This window comes from Fusarium oxysporum, chromosome 8 (assembly GCF_000149955.1).
Source record: "Fusarium oxysporum f. sp. lycopersici 4287 chromosome 8, whole genome shotgun sequence".
NCBI classification, from domain to species: domain Eukaryota; kingdom Fungi; phylum Ascomycota; class Sordariomycetes; order Hypocreales; family Nectriaceae; genus Fusarium; species Fusarium oxysporum.
This window is the reverse complement of record NC_030993.1, coordinates 3,412,421-3,429,924: the sequence shown is the minus strand read 5'-3', so window position 1 is coordinate 3,429,924 and position 17,504 is coordinate 3,412,421. Positions and strand designations below refer to the sequence as shown.

At 49.9% G+C, this 17,504-nt stretch overlaps 6 protein-coding genes across 10 annotated transcripts; 4 read left to right on the top strand and 2 right to left on the bottom strand.

Annotated features, from left to right (window-relative positions):
• Positions 1 to 231: 231 nt before the first annotated feature.
• FOXG_15660 (uncharacterized protein) lies at positions 232 to 1,498 on the top strand (the record flags this gene model as incomplete). Its single annotated transcript, XM_018395761.1, has 3 exons — positions 232 to 404; positions 453 to 1,308; positions 1,397 to 1,498. The coding sequence occupies 2 exons, from the start codon at positions 232 to 234 to the stop codon at positions 1,075 to 1,077; spliced, it is 798 nt and encodes a 265-aa protein (XP_018256030.1). The 3' UTR covers positions 1,078 to 1,308; positions 1,397 to 1,498.
• FOXG_15659 (murein transglycosylase) lies at positions 1,298 to 4,430 on the bottom strand. 2 transcript variants are annotated; one of them, XM_018395760.1, is made up of 3 exons: positions 3,468 to 4,430; positions 2,965 to 3,353; positions 1,298 to 2,918 (listed from the first exon to the last, which is right to left on the bottom strand). In XM_018395760.1, the coding sequence occupies exons 1-3, from the start codon at positions 3,821 to 3,823 to the stop codon at positions 1,708 to 1,710; spliced, it is 1,956 nt and encodes a 651-aa protein (XP_018256029.1). In that variant the 5' UTR covers positions 3,824 to 4,430; the 3' UTR covers positions 1,298 to 1,707. The 2 variants fall into 2 exon arrangements, with proteins under 2 accessions (XP_018256029.1, XP_018256028.1); XM_018395759.1 differs by having other exon boundaries at positions 2,965 to 4,430.
• A 2,524-nt stretch (positions 4,431 to 6,954) lies between these two features.
• Positions 6,955 to 8,918, top strand: FOXG_15658 (uncharacterized protein). The gene is made up of 2 exons (XM_018395758.1): positions 6,955 to 7,665; positions 7,722 to 8,918. The coding sequence occupies exons 1-2, from the start codon at positions 7,579 to 7,581 to the stop codon at positions 8,157 to 8,159; spliced, it is 525 nt and encodes a 174-aa protein (XP_018256027.1). The 5' UTR covers positions 6,955 to 7,578; the 3' UTR covers positions 8,160 to 8,918.
• On the bottom strand, positions 7,425 to 9,104 carry FOXG_22106 (uncharacterized protein). Its single transcript, XM_018402502.1, has 2 exons — positions 7,713 to 9,104; positions 7,425 to 7,642 (listed from the first exon to the last, which is right to left on the bottom strand). Exon 1 carries the CDS (start codon positions 9,054 to 9,056, stop codon positions 8,748 to 8,750), a length of 309 nt encoding a protein of 102 aa, XP_018256026.1. The 5' UTR covers positions 9,057 to 9,104; the 3' UTR covers positions 7,425 to 7,642; positions 7,713 to 8,747.
• Positions 9,105 to 9,358: 254 nt separating this feature from the next.
• On the top strand, positions 9,359 to 12,848 carry FOXG_15657 (uncharacterized protein). Of its 4 annotated transcripts, XM_018395756.1 has the most exons (5): positions 9,359 to 9,723; positions 9,997 to 10,319; positions 10,387 to 10,520; positions 10,570 to 10,573; positions 10,653 to 12,848. In XM_018395756.1, the coding sequence occupies exons 2-5, from the start codon at positions 10,264 to 10,266 to the stop codon at positions 12,640 to 12,642; spliced, it is 2,184 nt and encodes a 727-aa protein (XP_018256024.1). In that variant the 5' UTR covers positions 9,359 to 9,723; positions 9,997 to 10,263; the 3' UTR covers positions 12,643 to 12,848. The 4 variants fall into 4 exon arrangements, with proteins under 4 accessions (XP_018256024.1, XP_018256022.1, XP_018256025.1 ...); XM_018395754.1 differs by having other exon boundaries at positions 9,420 to 9,723; positions 9,997 to 10,520; positions 10,653 to 12,838; XM_018395757.1 differs by lacking the exon at positions 9,359 to 9,723 and having other exon boundaries at positions 9,818 to 10,319.
• A 290-nt stretch (positions 12,849 to 13,138) lies between these two features.
• FOXG_15656 (uncharacterized protein) lies at positions 13,139 to 16,438 on the top strand. The gene is made up of 2 exons (XM_018395753.1): positions 13,139 to 13,781; positions 13,838 to 16,438. Exons 1-2 carry the CDS (start codon positions 13,562 to 13,564, stop codon positions 14,842 to 14,844), a joined length of 1,227 nt encoding a protein of 408 aa, XP_018256021.1. The 5' UTR covers positions 13,139 to 13,561; the 3' UTR covers positions 14,845 to 16,438.
• Positions 16,439 to 17,504: the final 1,066 nt, after the last annotated feature.

Here is a 17,504-nt window from a genome sequence, read left to right as displayed (position 1 = left end):
TCCTCTAACCCGCCATGACCTCTCCTAAGCAATTCACTCTCTTTTTAGGAACCCCGTCTAAGTGCGCATCGCGCAGTGATTCACTGCCTCTTCAATCCCCCTCTTATAAATTCCGTCTCTTCTTGTCATCCTTCATCCAACTCACAAAGCTCAGTCAATTACATCAAATCTGCAACAAATATTCTACAGTTTTAGACCAATAGCTCAATCTACCATTGAAGCTCAATCACTATGGCGTCTTCATCCCCAGAAGCAAAGCCAGACAGAGCAGCCCGCGAAGCAGAGTACCAAGCACTATGGCAGGTCTGTGATCGAGCAACTCGCAAGCACGAGTACATCTACGCCGACGAGAGACTTAAGCGTTCGCTTCTCGAAGATGCATGCGATTCTATCATGCTGAAGAGGTAACCGTCTCTCCTCAGTTGCAATTGACTAAGACTGACGATTGATAGACAAAAGGTCGGCAAGGCCCCGTGCGGAACTGACATCTCCGCCATGGTGAGCCTTCATCTTCAGCGAGAAGTCACCGGCCGTCTTCTCGCGACTGCCCGTATGGGCGTTCCAACCCCTTCGCCGAATCCGATGCCGTATATGAGCAGTGGGCCTGCGTTCAATGCGCCGCAGGATGCGTATCCTGCTAACCCAAGTACCTTCAACGGCAATCCGGCTGCATACAATGTCACCCAGGCACCGCTCCACGCAATCCCGCAGCCCCAAGCTCGCGTCTCCCCCCCAGACTTTGACTTCTCCATCCCAAACAGTACCGGAGAACTGCGAGAAGACATGGACAAGGTCATCAACACCCTCCGCGAGTACGCTAGAAGAATCGCCGCTCTCGAAAACAAACTCGACAAGTTCACGCAGGAGCGCGACATGTGGAAGGCTGGGACGATTGGCATGATGAACGCCGACATGAGCAAGGCCGCATCTGTTCCTCCAGGCATGTTCCACTGCCCCATTGAGGGCATCGAGGGTTTGTCTGCCGTCGCCTATTCGCACCCTAGACCTCTCACGCCTAGAAGTCAGACGCAGGGAAGGGATGAGGAAGGGGAGGGGACGTGTCAGCCTGGGAATTGAGCCTTGGATGGAGGATGGAGCCAGGCTTGCGATGGAAGGAGATGAGGAGTTTTCATGAGGGTGGTTGATGCGATAGTTGCTGGGGATAAATACTTGGGCGATTGCTTAGTATGAATGCTTGGGACGGGCGCATTGAAGCGCGGTATATACATCTTGCTTGGCCATATAGCTTGTAACGACTGACGACGACACGAATATGCAGCGCCTTCGGGCAAGATACCCATCAATCAGGTACGTCAACGATTCATATTTCACATCACAGATCAATTCATGCGTCGCGCATCAATCGTTGAGCCAATACTTATATTGTTTGTCCTAGCCGTTCCTCCATCAACTATATACTCTCGCAATGCGAATCGTTACAAGAAGCCAGCCCACATTTCCATCGTCTACAAAAAAGCAATCGTGCCAGGCGTATCCGAAACAAAAAAAAAAAAAAAAAACATATAAAGGGCATAACATTTTACCTGTTTTCCCTAATACTCCGTGACTCCGGTCCGTGATAAGACATTAAATGCTGAGTGTTGAGGTGATGATGGTTATATCCAATGCATGCCCTCGCATCCGCAGAGCTGACATAAACTCAGACATCAATCGTCGCTGAGCAATGTCGTGAATGCATCGAGTCATTTATGAAGAAAACATGCTGTAGTCCTGGATCGTCTTGCCGTCGCAGTCGGGAATCTTGACTCCCTTCTTGAGCTCACGATCCGCTGTCAACAGACCCCACTTGTCCTCCCAGTTCTTGCCCTTGGTGTTGTACCTCTCCTTCCAAGGCTCGTCAAATGCCTCAAACCAGAAGTAGTTGGTACCGTTCTTGAGAGACTGGCAAACCCAATCGTCCATGAAGGTGTTGAGCTCGTCAATACCAGCAACTGATCCTTTGGTACATGTTGCGGCTGAGCCACAGTTGGTGCCACCTCCGGTAGGCCAGCCTGTTTCCGAAATGATGTTCTTCTTCGTGTCCGTCTTCCAGAAATCTCCGTTGTTGGTCTTCCAGAAGTTGGAAGTCCAAGCGGCAGCCTCGGATGCCTCAACTCCGGCGAAGAAGGGATGGATGTTGGCCATGATATAGTCACTGTCCGTCGCAAGCTCAGATGTCCAGTCATCACCCAAATCGGAGGTAGCAACAGGGAGCTTGAGGCCCTTCTTGTCGAGCTTTGTGCGGGTGTCGTCCAAGATCTTGGCCAATGTGGTGATGTTCATCTCCTCACGAAACAGAATTTCGTTGGCAATGATGATGCCCTCAAAAGGAGCATCACCATACTCATCCAGGATGTCCCACATTTGTGCCATCTGTCGATCGTTGGTTGTCTCGTTCTTGTCAAGCCAAACACCCATCCAGATCTTGGTATCCTTGAGTTCCAATCGGTCGAGAGCATGAATCAACATCTGCGTCTGGTTGCAATCGGTTCCGTACAGTCGAATCTTGTTGGTAAGCTGACCCAACACGGCGACGTCGCGAGTGATGTTGTTCTGAGAAGGTGGGTTATGCATACAGTCGGGATACTGCGAGTTGAGAGGGGTGTAGTCCATGCCAGGAAAGACTCTGTGGAGGTCGGGATTGTTGAGAAGGTCCTTGATCTCGGCACTGTTTTTGCCAAGATCGCCGTTCTTCTTCGTGTCGTCCTTAGCTGACTCTCCCGAACTCGCTGTGCTGTCGTCTTTCTTGCCATTGTTCACCATGCTACCAACGACACCACCGACAATAGCGCCAACGATGACGAGGAACACAACGACGATGATGAGCCACTTGCACCTCTTACTCCTCCCAGTGTCCTTATCGTCTGAGCCATAACCGTAAGGCTTTTCCCGTGCCCCATTCATCTCGTAGCTTCCGCCTGTACCTAATTAGCAAATGCGCACACTTGGCAGACGAATACTGACCTCGTCCACCCAAAAGGCCGCCAGCAGCCGCACCACCTCCAACCGCAGCAGCGGTAGCAGAAGCACCCCTCTTCGCGCGGTCGGAATTGGAAAGGCTAAGCATTGAGTTTCTTTGGCTCTTTCCATACACAAGTCCGTCGTCTCCATCGTCAACGATCTCATTAGGATTCACTACGCCGAGATTGTCGCTGCCGTGCCGCGAATTCGTATATCCGGGGTATGGGTTATCGATGTAGGGATCGCTACCGTTGAACTGAGATGTCGCTGCCGATGGTGGCCCACGAGGCGAATCATAACCGTGACCGTAGCCTCCGTTTCCGCCGTACGGGTTTTGCTGAGTCCGCGACGGAGGCGGGGGCAAGTTGGAGTGTTCCATTGCGCCTATGCCGCTATAGCGAGGATTACGGTCAGCAACGTTAACAGCAATTCCTGCCATACCACCAGATGCAGACATTCCAAAATTGTCTGCGCCCGGTGTTGTATGGGAGTTTGGGTGATCATACCCCATATGTCCGCCGCCGCCACCTCCGTAGTTATTATAGCCTTGGTTGCCGTAATAACCGTGGTCGTTTTGTTGAGGCGATGGTCGTCGAGGACTGTCGTATCCAGCGGATCCTGCGTACGGCGAAGGCGAAACTGGGCGACCGTGAGAAGAATAGTCGTCGTAGCCACCTTGAACACGGCTGTATGAAGAATCGGGATGTGCGCTTGGGTGGTTTGATCTCGGGGGAGCGTCGTAGTGGGCAGCCGAAGGTGAATAACTATGGGGAGGAGGGATGGGTCTTCGGGGAGAGGAATCGTAGCGATTATGAGAGTCGAGCGGTTCGCTCTCGTAGGGATCCCCGTGGTAGTTCTGCATTGTGGATAGTGGTTGGATACTAAATCTGGATCCAGGCGGAGGAGCAGGCAGGTTCAAGCAGAGTGACACTGATAAAGATAGCGATAAGGTGCTGCAACAACTCGAGAGCAGGCAGTGCCAAGAGGATCGATGATGCCAGCAGCGGGCGCGCCGCCTCAAGGGGATCACCTTGGAAGAAGGTGGATCAATCGGCGAGATATAATTTGCAGTTGAAACGAGAGAGTTGGAGAAGCGCAAGGAACAGGAACAAACAAGTTGAGCGAGTGGCACAAAAAGACCGACCGACCCGAATCTTTCTTTTTGCCTTGTTATTGCGAGAGACGGAGCTGAAGAGAGGAAAAAGATGGAGTGACGAGGACAAGAGTACAAAGAGCCCAAGAGAGTCAATGAATCGTTGCTGCAACTGTAACGGCCCAGTTGGAAGGAGCGAATGAGGGGGCAGGTAGCCACACCGGATGCGGACCGATAACCTGGAATTTCCCATTTTAGCGGATGTTCCGCCCTGGCCTCCCCGGCAACCGGCCCCTAGTATTCCGGCCAAGGCGGGACCCGTGACGCAGATGTTCTGGAACCAAGGTCAAGAGCATTACCACGTCGATAATACGAGAGATATTGTATTGCAAATTAACAAAAATGTCATTAATATTGTACGTTCAGCATCAGAGTCGATAACAATTGCAAATGTTCATTCAAAAACGGATCATTGCACAGCCTCCTTCAAGACGGGTGCAACGGCAGACACGAGGTTGGAAAATCCTCTAGTGGTGTGTGAGATCATCAACACGGGGTTGAACTTGTCTTGACTTGGTCAAGCTGACTCCATCTTCCATAATGGATGCGTGCGTTGCGCGTCCTCAGGACCTTGATCTATATTCGGAAACTTTCTCAGTCCAAGTCGAACTTCATTGTTCTAGTTTAATCGCCGTTTATTCCCAAACTCACTCCTTCGTATTATACAGGAATGACCACGTAAACCCCCAATCAATTCTTAATTTGCGATCAATGGCCTCATCGTAAAACTCAAACAAGCGACGAGGGTCAATCCTGTACGAACATGGCACAGTTGGGTCTCGATTATATGCCCCCTGTAAAATGCGACTTTTAGCCTGTCGATTGACGATCAACATGGAACCTCCAGGGTTACAGAGAAGGGAGAGATGATGAGAATCACTGAGAACTCAGCTGTGACTATCCAGTGATCAACCAAAACAAACAGAAACATGTCTGAAAGCCATGAGGCTGGTGATGAATGCAGCCAAGAAGACAGCCGCAATTGATTGATGGGTCTCGACTTGTGGCGTCGCCATAATATTAATTTATCACCATCATAATCACCAGCGGCACAGCTACCACCAACACGCCATCATATTAACCAGCTTCCAGGCGCTATTTTCGCAGAATTAATCACAGAAAATTAACAGAAAACTCTGGTCTTTTTGTTATCTTTGTTTACGTACCACAATTCGCAGATTAAAGGATCCTCTGTGACCCGGTATTCTTCCCAGTTTTACTTGTCTCCCTGGTGCGACACTGTTTGTTTATCGGCGATCCTCGCCTGAGAGGCTTTTTATGCGACACTGTTGGTCGATCAAAAAGCTCTGTGCTTCAGCCGCTTAGAATTCGCTAGCTGCTCATCGACGATTATGACAAAACTCCACCAGATTTGACTAATACCAATTCTGGCTCCCTGTCAGCAGAAAGACGCCTAACAATTAAATAGTCTCAGCGCCGGGCCTGTCAGCAAATTGCAGCTGTCGCTTTAAGGCTGAATTGGTGATATGCTCGTGACTTAAAATGGTCGCTGGTGGCTGAAAATGGAATTAGCCGTGGACCCTTGAGGCTTAAAAAAAGGAAATGACATTTGAGGAATGTTAAGGTCGAGACCCCTATTTCTGAGACCGAGGTTCGTAAAAAGCCATCTCCGGTTGTTGACGGAATCCCTTGCTTTCGGATGCTGTGTCTTGGTCGCGATTCAGTTGTACGAGAGGCTGTCGTGGAACGTTACACGGTCAATATGTACATCCTTATTAAGGCGCAAGCCAGATGTGCACAAGGTACAGAAATGTCTTGTATTGACGTCAAAGTACTCAATATTGCATCCCTTGAAAGCTGAGGGGCTTGAACTGGCTGACTGGCTTCGCTTTAGGCGTTTCGAGAGTACTTATTGTGGCGCTGCTGGAAGATGCAGGGTAGGTGACTTCAATTGGAACAACATCATGATGTTCAACGTAAGTGGGCGAACAACGCCAGCCTGGTGAGATACTGTTTATTGCGCTATCCGGTGGTGGACTGTCGACTGTGTGCTTTGCGCAGTATGTTTTGTTGAACACATTCACAACTTTCTTCATTGTCACGCCCGATCAGACGCTGAGCTTCGAAGGCTGTGAAGCAGTACCATTACTGTGACATTTTCACAACTAAGAACCATTGCGCCGTCCGTTGTCAAAGGCACCACAAGTCCTTCTCAAGCCATGCCGCAAACCTATTTGGGTCTGTCGCATTGCTTCAGACATTGGTGAGGCTGCCATTGCGCATAAGATACCACCTGCAGGGACGTTGCCAGTACATCATCTCTGTTCCTCAATGCTTACATCAGTCAATCGACCCTTGCCAGCCACACGTACATTCAAGCCTACTACACGAAGAGCACGATTGATTGTCCTTGCCTTGGGTGGAAATTGTTGCTCGTGTTTACACCGTGCTCTCGTAGACGCCGCCTTGACAACAGCTTGCGGACTTTATGCTTAGACCGCACAAGGTCCTTCAGCAGACGTCCTCCAGCAGACGTCGTGGCTTTCGATGGAAAGAAGCGAGTTGAGTGAAGCATAGTAGGACTTGGATGACTTGCAGTTGGACGAATCGCATCCTCTCATCGTTTGTCCGAGCCAGAGGTGCCGGGACATCTTACAAGACTGTTGCAGCATACTTGACTTCATGGAGGGTATATGTGCTACGTGATCTGATATCATGAGAAGCACTCCAAACCCGGCATCCAGTTCATCATGTAGAGTTTTAGCTTCATGGTTGTCGTTGTAAGAAGCTTGTTCTAATTGGCTAGCTGTCAACAATACCATTTTGAGCATCACGAACGTATGAACCGCCAATCACAATGGCCTCTCCCGATCTTTAACAGGATCTAGATCATGCACCGACTCAAAGAACAAGGAAACACAGCACGCGACACTCCATACCACCTTTAAGAAACCCGCTCATGTGACCGGCTCTTCAATCAACACCAGCTAGCCTTCAAGCAAATCTCCCCATTTCTCATCCTCAAACCCCGGCATCACACAGTGAAACAAATAAGTATACACGGAAGCCTCACCACAAGCCAAGCGCATATGACGTTGTATACAAGGGCCCTCCTCCACAACATCAGCCAACGAGCTCTCACGCGGAGCAAAACTCCGTTGTCCGCTCCACATATCTCATCCGCTGAATATCTTTATCGATCGATTTCGCCTTGAACAGAGTCATTATGCAGTGATTTCTTCAACAGACACGATGTAGATAGTCTTGATGATGGCTGGATCTCGTGCGACGTGCACAGAGTGATGTCATGGCGACGATGAAGATGTTGACATCATACATGTGTAGATGCGGCATCACGATGCTTTATATGTAGCCTTACAGCGTGTAAGACATGACTTTTTATCCTCTTCATTCTTATTACTCTTCTGTGATCATACACAAAGATCCTACAAAGGCTTAATTGAACACCCATCTTCGAACACTTCTCAAACAACACAATCATCATGTCTATGAACCCCGAGTCTGCTACTCCCCAACAGGGTGAGTTCCGAAGCAAGGTCGCTCCCTCTGAGCCCCTCACAACCAAGGGCGTAAGTCAATCGTCATAGAAGTACTCTTCATGATACATCATACTCACATTTGCCAGCACAAGCCCGGAGTTCTCGTTGGCAACGACGCTGTCCCCGAGTTCCACGCCGAGCAACATCCCGCCGGCACAGCTCCCCAAGAGAACACCTTCCAGCCCAACCCCGAGACCGAAATCCCCGCCCAAGCCCCCGGTGCCTCGGGCGCCGTATCCGCCTCCGCGACTCTCGGGGGTGCCACGTCCGCTGACGTACACACCGGTCTAGGAAAGCCTGCCGCTGGGCAGACTAGCCAGGAGCTTCACGGTCGGGAGAAGAAGGATCGTTCTGGTCTTACGGGTGTTGGTGCGAACCCCTCTGACCCTATCCATGATATGGGTGCGGACCGGGATCATCCTACGAACTATCGTGGAAAGGGTGGTGAGAACGCGGTGGATTATCCGGGTGCGGAGGATAGAGAGCCTGTTAAGGCTGAGCAGGTTGCGAGTGAGCGCGCTTAGATGTCTGCTGTGCGGATGGGATGGAGCGATGTGTATTATCAGCCATGATGGCTTAATGAGTTAATGTCAATGATATGAACCAACGACATGTATCGGTCGTTCCATGTGATATGCAATGTGAGGTCAATGGACGGTAGAGGTATATTGTGGTAGGATCGGTTGAGGTTCACCCAAGACCCAACGGCAATGCGAGGAGTGATTGGCAGAATGGCAGATGTCTCGCGTTCGTATAAGCTGCATCAATGCCGGTAGATCTGCAGGACTTTGTCATCTTTAGCTCCGGCTGTAATCGGGCATGTCAGCAACACGGGTCTAACATCAGCAACCGTCGAAGAGTCCTGGGCTGTCGTGCCGCACATGGCGAAAAGGCGACACAAAGTGACTTGACCAAAGACTTGACGGACAACCATCAAGGTAATGCAGTGTACACTTGGGCGTCAATATGCGTCATTTGCTTCAAGATAGTGGCAATGGTTCACTGCAATGCAATGCAACCCATCGAGGGCATAATCGTCCAGCCTTGAACCCTCAGCCCTATGCAACACAACGGTCTGCATCTTGAAGAATGCCTCGCGATGCGCCTTTTAATTATAGGATCAAGCGTTGAAACATAGATGTCGCCATGATCGTCGAAACCCCTCGATTTGGGATGAACTCAATCCTCCTCCCGGTCTCGGCAGTGCGACTTTGAACTTGACATCCCTGCTGAAGCGCCTCCAACGGTCCCTGGATCTCCCCACCCATGAGGGGAAGTTGGACAGGAGTCGATTGGTAGGTTATTCTTGGATTATGGACGATGGGACGAAGTGCGGCCGCTGTGACTGTGATGGATGCTTGAAAGGTGAGGGAAAAGTCAGTGGAAGGTCTATCTCTAATGGTTGTTGTGTGTCTGATCATTGAGCGTGGGGGTTTTATATCGAGGCATCATTTAAGGAGACATCTGAAAACGCTCTCGCTATGGTGAATATGACAGCTTGAGTGCCCAATCCAGCAATCTCCGGCTCTCCCAACACTTCTTTGGGCATTGTTTCTCCTCATTGGTCTTCGGAAGTAACGGCAGTTATTCTTCAAATCTGGGCCGAGACCCCGTTTCTATGCTCTAGCGGATCTCAGTGGTATCCACTACCACGCGCCATCTAATGCTAATAAATCTTGTTCTTGTTCTTGTTCTTAATTCATGACGCACTCGTTATTGGAAGGGTTCATTTATTTAAAACATAACTATCATAGTAAGGCTGATTAATTTTCACATGCACTGAATGACTTGCCGTAATGTAATCTATAATAATCTCAGTCAGCTTCTAAATGCCGAGAGATATCAACATCAGATCCATATCATAAGTTTTATCTTTAACCACAATAACCGCCGTATTCACACTAGTCATCGCAGAATCTTCCAATCAAGGAACTCTATCCCCGCTGTGATCAGACCCCCTCCACAACCCGGCAGCTAAACCAAACCCATCCTGATCCATATACCGTCTCGCCTCGTCCGCCCAGTGATCAACGGAACCGCCGTTACATCTAATTGAGCTTCTAGATCCCGTTAGACACGTCAAAAGATGTAAGTTTAGCTATCAGTTTTAAAAGACTCAGCTCAATTATCTCCTCAAAAGTCAATTCAACCTCTGGTGGAGGTGACTAATAAGATAAACCTTGCTTGATCTTGCTTGGCTCTCTCCACACTCGCCTTCTCCCTTTTCCCCTGTTTCTTTTTAATAAACCCGTTGCTTCTTCACACGTGGGAATAATTTATATTTTCTTGGAGGTTGTCATTGTTATCATCCCACTCAATTTCGGGGTCTCGCCTCATGACAAGCGCCGCTGACGTTGAAAGATTCCACTGATAGGTTCTGCACTTTGGCTTAGCCAGGTACGGCACAGCACAGTATTGGATCGGTACATCAAGGCCCGTCCCCTGTAAGCTCCAAAACCGAGTACCGAGCCGTCCCCCGTTCTACCTTACCAGAACGGCTTCTCGTCTCTGCGCGAGCGGGCTTCTCCTCACACAAACGATCTTCCTTTTCGAGCCTTGAACCAACAAGCCGTGTCTATTCTGTCTTGGGGTTTTTGTTTGTTGTGGAACCCCTGGTACCTGTTAATCATGGAGATCCAGTTCTCGATCCCTATCAATGGAGGACGATCCAACAGCTCGGCGCCGTAAGCCAGAAACCCTGTCGCACACAATATGGATCCGAGCTGAGCTGACTTTCCGTCCTGTCTTTAGTTCTTCAGGTACAGACACTGAGAGATCTGCAAATGCGACGGCTTCAAGAGCTGGTACGCATCGTTTTGCACTTGAGACTAGGGCGCGACATACAAGACGAAGCTCAAGTAGAGCACGCACGGGTTGTGCTACATGTGAGTTCACTACATGTCTTTTATGAGTCTGTTACTAATGGCTTCTTAGGCAAGTAAGTGTCATGCAGTTGGTCGCATGAACTCAATTCCTTGGGCCGCGCATGGCGTAAGAAACACACTAACATCGTGAAGAAAGCGACATGTCAAATGTGACGAGACAAAACCAGCCTGTCTCAATTGTTTAAAATGGCGAGGTTCATGCGATGGCTATGGCGACGCAGCAGCTACACCTGCTGAAAGCGCCACCGAACCTCGGCCGCGCTCAACAGCCTCAAGATCAAAAGCGACATCGAACTCTGGAGCCAAGCCCCGTGCAGCGTCCAAGATTAAGGTTACTACAGGTTCAACGGCTGTTGTGAAAGCAAGACCACCGACAATCCCCGAGGAACCTTCAATCAACACCATCTGCTTCACAAGTAGTGAGCAGCGATCCTACTTCGATGAATGGTCGGCTCTTAGTGTCGGGTTCCTCAGTGGAGGACTCGGAGACTCACGATTATGGACGACTACGATGCCTCAACTTACACTACAGGAACCCTCATTGAGATATGCCGCTATGGCAGTGGGCGCATTACGCAAAGCCTCCAACGTTGAGTTTGAAGCATCCTCACCTGGAAATGAGCTAGCGGGCGACAACAAACATTACCTTAACGCAATTGTTTACTACTGCGAGGCTCTACAATTACAAGCCAAGGCCAGACCAACGAAGGAAGGGCTACGGACAGCTATGTTGGCGTCTCTGCTGTTCATCTGCTTCGAAGCGCAACGAGGAAACATGCCGGCGGCTCTCAAGCACATCACTCATGGCTTCAGCATGTTGAACGAGCTTGCAGCTTGTACCGACAAAGCTCCCAGTCTTGTCAGAATCGCCCCTGCACCTCCAGCGCTGGTTCAAGAGATCCTGGATTGCTATAAGCCCTTGGAACTCCAGTCGCGATCATTCATGGGCTCGTATAAGAAGTTCTTCTTTCCGCCGAAACCGCCCGCAGTCGCTGCCAAGCAAGCTCCTGCATCGCAGATGTCCAGTCCTCATTCTGTATCAAGTCCACCAAGTCAACCTGGTACGCCGTGGGCGAGCGCACCTTCAAGTCAGCAGAACCCAGTTGGTCTTCCGAGTCCACAGAGTCAGGCGAGTCCGCAAGCCGTGTCAGACCAGCAGACGCCTCCACGAGCGCCTCCGCAGAGACCCCCAGGTATTGCTCCGTTCACCAAGCACTCACCTTACTTCAGGCCGAAGCAGACGAATATCAGTGTGATTGAAGATATGCCGGCTGTTTTCAGCACGCTGGACGAAGCCCATGGATACTGGACATTACTGCAGAGGCAGCTTGTGCAATACATCCCCCTTCTGACAGCGACGACGGCACAACTTGCTTTGACGAAAGTGAGAGATATGAAGGAACTGGAAATGAAGCTAGACAGCGTGAGGCAAAACCCGCGGATCTCAAAGTTTCTGGAGGAATCCAGGCATTGGCTTCAAAGATGGTCAACATCCTTTAGTCCCCTGCTTCAGACCGCGCAGGACAATCGCCAGAACGATGAGCAGTCTTATCTGCAAGCGATCAACTTTCACATCGAGTTTCTCATCCTTTATATTTACACCGCCATGCCACGATACTCTGGCGTCGAAACGGCAAAGGACCTCACGCCACAATACCGGGAGCTCAACGCCATTGCCGAGACTTTAATCGCATCGCGTCCCAACTGTGGTTTTGCAATGGACTCAGGCTGGACATGGCCGCTCTTTGTCTCAGCATTCGGCTGTCGCGATCCAGAAGTTAAACAAGACGCAATTCGCATTCTAGGCAAATACCCCATCCGCAACGCCCTCCGTGACAGTCGTGTATTCCGCGCCATCGCTCTAAGGAACCTTGAAGTCGAAGCTATGAACGCAATGGAGGGCGATGAAGACAAGCAGTGGCTAAGACTGAGGAGGAGAGAGCTCGTCTTTGAGGATCTGGGAATGAACATTATCTTTCGGTATGCGGAGAAGAATCAGGCCACGGGCGAGTGGGAGCTCATTGAGGAAGTGGCGGCGTTTATGGTTGGGGAGGATGGGCAGTTGAATTGGCATAGACAGCCTATCTCGGAGTCGGTGTCGATCCTTTCGGGTGTTTGTTAAGGGAGTTTTGATTGGGATAGAGGAGGATTTGGATGGATAGCGAGCGTAGGAGTTTTGGCGTGCGTGCTTTTAGGCTACGACGATGGCCAACTATGGAATCTTACGACTTGTTTTAAGAAGTGCTGGTAATCTAATACTATCTAGATGTGTTGAGGTTGCATCTGCTGTGAACATCAAGAGACGAATGATGATACCATTCTGACAAGCTCAATTGTGTGATTCATGGTGAATTTATACTGTATAACATTATTACTAAATTTTATCTTATGTCGTAATATTAATGAGTGCAAAACGTGATTGTTGCTCTTTTATTTGACCACTATTTGTTGTTTTATACTGTCGCCAGTTTGATGGAGTCGCTCCATCGCTTGTCGACTTGTGCAATTTTCACGTGAAATCAGCAATTGGCCAACAAACAGTCAGCAAAACTACAGGATATAGACAGATTATAGCTAAACCATCATCTAGCAAATACTAGCATCTTATATGTTTATTATTTAAAGTCATCTCTCACATTGCCTGCCGTTATTCTCACTTTCATCCATCCCTTTCAACTGCCAAGTTTAGGGTACCTACCTCGGCGCAGATGCCGAGGTCGTCGGCCTCAGGCACGCGCCACCTCCACATTCTGAGCCAGCACCTGGACGGGAAGTGACGTGCCTGTGCCTCGGGGTTCGGCGGGCCAAAGCGAATCATTCACAAGCCCAACGCAGCTGAGCTGAGCTGGCAGCACCTCTCCCACTCATTCCATCATCATCAACTATCTCCATCAACGTTCCTATCAATACCGCCGGTAGCGCGTCATGGCTGGCGACTGATTCCAATCCCGCCAACGACCGACTTCACGCGCGCACCGCTCCTTTAATATCGCTGTTCCCCCTTGTCCGATCATCGCCGACCGACTGGAGAGAGGGAGAATATGGACCCGTCTCTGAAGCGCGACGTGCCTGCTTCGGCTGCGAATTCTACGAATTTACCATCTGCTACGACGAATAAACAACAGAAGAAACCTTCGCTTGGTCGCATTCTGTCATTACCGCCCAAATGGCTGTCTACGTATGAGGAGTTCATAACGAAGAATGCCGGTCAGGTGTCACAGATTGAGAGCGCTCTACGGAGCTTAACATATATAATTCCAGGTAAGCTTTTCTGAGACGAGTGTTCAAGTTTGGAGCTGTTTCTAACGAACCTACAGGCCGCTTCCGCGATGCCGAAATCGCATCTGAGTCAATCCACTCGGGTGTCCAACTTCTATCTCTCTACCATGACTCCCTCCTGCAAAAGGCCATCGCGCGTCTGCCGATGGCGAGCATGCCATCGGCGCATGCTCGATATACACGATACTGGACTCAACGGAGTGGTGCATACCGAAGAATAGCTATGTTTTTACAAATGATCATCTATACAGAGATGCTATGGGAGATGACAGCAAAGCGACGAGGTGGCGAGAAGTCACGGTGGAAGGTAGTCGTGATCCTGGAAGCACTGAAGGCCTTCTGCCGTCTTCTACTCCTGCGCATCACCCGGTCGCGCCCACTGGTCACGCCCGTGCTGCCTGAACGTGAGCCCATCCCTGAAGATGCGGCCGCAGATGAAGAGGAAGAGATTGCGTACCGAAGTGAAAGTGAACTCATGGACGATGTTTCGGTGAATGGCTCTGCGTCAGGATCTTCGCGGGACATGAAACCCGCGCACGAGCGTGAATGGACCATGCCCCGAACAGGAATGAGCTTACCATCATTACCAGAGGGAGGAGACATCAGCTCGTATTTGTTGGGACGCGTGCTTACAGCTGACGACATCAAACCCGCGACTAAGCTCCTAAATCAACTTCAGGGAAGTGGTCAGGGTGCTGAGATACTGCAGATCTTGTCACCGCTTATCTACGCTTCAGCCATGGCCTACAACATCAGGAGAGGTGGCGACAAGAAGAACTGGACCCCTTGGTTGATCGGCTTTGCAGTCGAGTATGCTGCCCGGCAATTACGAGACCGAGGGTTACGAACTACATCCCTTGAACGGGAAGAATGGAGCAAGCGTGGTTGGGCCATGGGCTGGTGGGCGATGAGGGGCGCTGCATACGAGAACATCACCAAGGGAGTCGTCGGAGGTGTAACGAAGAGAATGCCCTCCTTCATCGGCGGTATCCTCGAGGACTACGAGTACCTCTGGGAGAATTACTACTTTAGCACGAGTGCATAAAGTGTACTACTCACTGCACTGAACTTGGTTTGGAAAGCGGACCATGTCGTCTCAAGTACATTGAAGATTGTACTTCGCCGAGACATGTCGGCTGACGATCTCGGCTGCTGGGACGTTTTGGAAACTTTTTCTTCAAGTAAACATTACGGGGCATAGCATATACGATCGGCAGATGGGCAAAGGACGGCTAGCCATGCAAGCTTTGACTTTGATGAATACCCGATTTGGACTACCACTCTCGCGCCGGTGTTGCACGATTGCTCTTCAGCTCTGCCCGTGCGGTCTGGTCTTTCCCCAAAGCCCCAAGCCCAAGCCTAAGATCGAAAGTTGGAGCCCTCCTCTCCGATCCCATTCGGAACGATCAGGCACAGTGTTTCTTTGATCGTCCCTGATCGGGTTTTGGACTGCCAACTTTGGGTGGTGCGGGTGTCTTAGATGGACGATCGCAAAGGTTCGCACGGACGAGAGCACAAACCTGACGATCAGTTACACTTTGATCATTGTACGAGTTATTTTCTCTCTCTCTCTGTCTTCTTTCTATAGTTTAATAAGAAAACGAAATGTAATCATCCAAGAAAAGTAACGGCGAACTAGGATCGGGACTAGAAAATCGGTGACGTTTTAGTGGAAAGGGGGTGGAGCGGGGTGTAGGTAAAGTGAAGGCAAGCGAATGGAACTCAACTCAACTCAAGCCAACTCGACTCCAGTGCGCGTGGCAGTGCTCGGCCGAGAATATGAACCCCCTGTAAATGGAACAGTACCTTACAGAGTAGGATCCGTAAGAAGGAGGGAGCAAAGACCCCGATTCCGTTCGGCTTTCTGCAGTTTTGCACGACGAAAGACCTGCAAAGAGAAAGACGGAGGTGCCGGGGTGTGGAGGAGGAGGTGGCGCACTCGGAGCCGGTGCGTTTGGAGGCTGGTTTCATATTGATTTGGAGGAGCGTGCAGTGGGCTGTTGTGTTCAACAGTCTTGTCCCTTCTGTTGTTGAGAATCTTTCAGCTGAAAAAGAGATAACAACTTCTCGAAAGAGACGGTGAACGAATTGCCGGAAATGTTATCTCGCAAAAAAACGTGGTGCTACTCGGTCCCTTGCATGTAATACATATCTGCCCTTTTATATATACCAAACGGCAGGGTTTAGACGGTATATCGCTCCTTTGGTATAAAAACGTTCTGTTCCCGAGCAAGGTTTGTCAAGGTACCATGCTTAAAAAAAACCCTTCATCCCCTATTTCTTACCGTGCCTCTGTCTCTTTTATCTCCGGGCTATCTCAGCTGGGTAATCGTGTGCTGTGCGGTGCGTAGGTACCCGAGCCAAGGATGGTGAAACCTTTGACGTTGTGATTTTCTCTGTGATGAGGGGGCTGAACGGGAAATACGGGAGGACTAAAAAGCAACAATACAATTAAAAATAAATGCAGACAGACAGACGTACGGAATACACAGAGTTTATGTCTATGACAAGAAAGAGTTTGGCCGACGTGGGACAGTGATAGTGTTCATGTTTAAACATAGAAACACGAACCCAAGAAATGGGCTAGAAAAGGGTCTTCAGCGACATGCTTGTTGCATATGATCTGCTTTTAATGCTGGAATACGAAGTGGGATCCGCAAATGAATCATGTTGTGGATATGTGCCTAAGGAGATTTTAGCCGTCATTGAAGAACACAAGCTAGACACAATGGCTGCATAAGTGTCTCTGATAGAGCGGAACTCAACGAGAAGTGATTTTGCAGAGGATTCTCGTGACTTTCTGCCCTTTGGTGAAATTAGAAGCACAGACCCAGCGTCTCGGCGACCATGCCTAGAACACGATAGCGTCGTTGATCGGTTCATGTGATGATGATGATGATATGTAACCTCTGGTCCCTGACTAGAACAGATATGGATAAACTTTCAAGGACCAGTAACGATGCGACCATGAAAATATAACTCTATACGCGGGTGAGCAATATCGTGAACTGTGGGTAATGAGATGTTTGCTAATCGGCACCAACAGAGCGTGTCAGGCGGGATGCAACTCTAACATCGTCATCATCAAGGTTCTCGACCTTTGGATCGTCATGGTATCTTTTGTGTCGGTCGGTCAAACTGGGCTCAACGGCGAAAGGGGGCGGGACATGGGGAGTCGTGATACGCGAAATGATGCACGTAAGAGCGAGCTTCTCGAACTTGGACAGTGCGTGACCCAAACTTTACTGCTGGTTAGCTTCTGGCTAATCTCCCAGCCAAGACGAGTTTTTGATGATTGACAGCGGAGTATTTCCTCTTGGTGCAGATAGATGCAGATGCAGACAACCGAGCTGAGGCCGTTGAGTTCGGTTGGGCTCGTTTGAGTTGGGGTTTGTTTTCATCCTAATAAGAGCCAGGCAATTTCCACATGTGCCGCGCCAGTAAAAGCTTACCCCTGTGCTGGGACGCATTAAAGACCCTAGTCATCATGTTGCTTAATGCCCGGGGAACTTCAATTACAGTGCTGAGAGGCACCAGTCGATTCGCCTCGCTCGGAAAAAGGGCGCAGACGAAAACGCAAACTGATTGAGGGCCCTGCCTTTGCCTGTCGTTCGTTGCGGGTGGAGAGGCCAAGACGGGAGGAGATAGGTAAGCGATGACGATGATGACAGCGGCGATCCAGGGGTTGAGAGCTAGAGTTATCCG

Excerpts from the sequence above, each read along its gene's own strand:
- FOXG_15659 (XM_018395759.1), bottom strand. The coding sequence starts at position 3,823 with ATGCAGAACTACCACGGGGATCCCTACGAGAGCGAACCGCTCGACTCT. Across the intron at positions 2,919-2,964 it reads CGGCCTTTTGGGTGGACGAG|GCGGAAGCTACGAGATGAAT; the intron begins GTCAGTATTCGT and ends AATTAGGTACAG.
- FOXG_15658 (XM_018395758.1), top strand. The coding sequence starts at position 7,579 with ATGTCTATGAACCCCGAGTCTGCTACTCCCCAACAGGGTGAGTTCCGA. Across the intron at positions 7,666-7,721 it reads AGCCCCTCACAACCAAGGGC|CACAAGCCCGGAGTTCTCGT; the intron begins GTAAGTCAATCG and ends CACATTTGCCAG.
- FOXG_22106 (XM_018402502.1), bottom strand. The coding sequence starts at position 9,056 with ATGATCAGACACACAACAACCATTAGAGATAGACCTTCCACTGACTTT.
- FOXG_15657 (XM_018395755.1), top strand. The coding sequence starts at position 10,292 with ATGGAGGACGATCCAACAGCTCGGCGCCGTAAGCCAGAAACCCTGTCG.
- FOXG_15656 (XM_018395753.1), top strand. The coding sequence starts at position 13,562 with ATGGACCCGTCTCTGAAGCGCGACGTGCCTGCTTCGGCTGCGAATTCT. Across the intron at positions 13,782-13,837 it reads CTTAACATATATAATTCCAG|GCCGCTTCCGCGATGCCGAA; the intron begins GTAAGCTTTTCT and ends ACGAACCTACAG.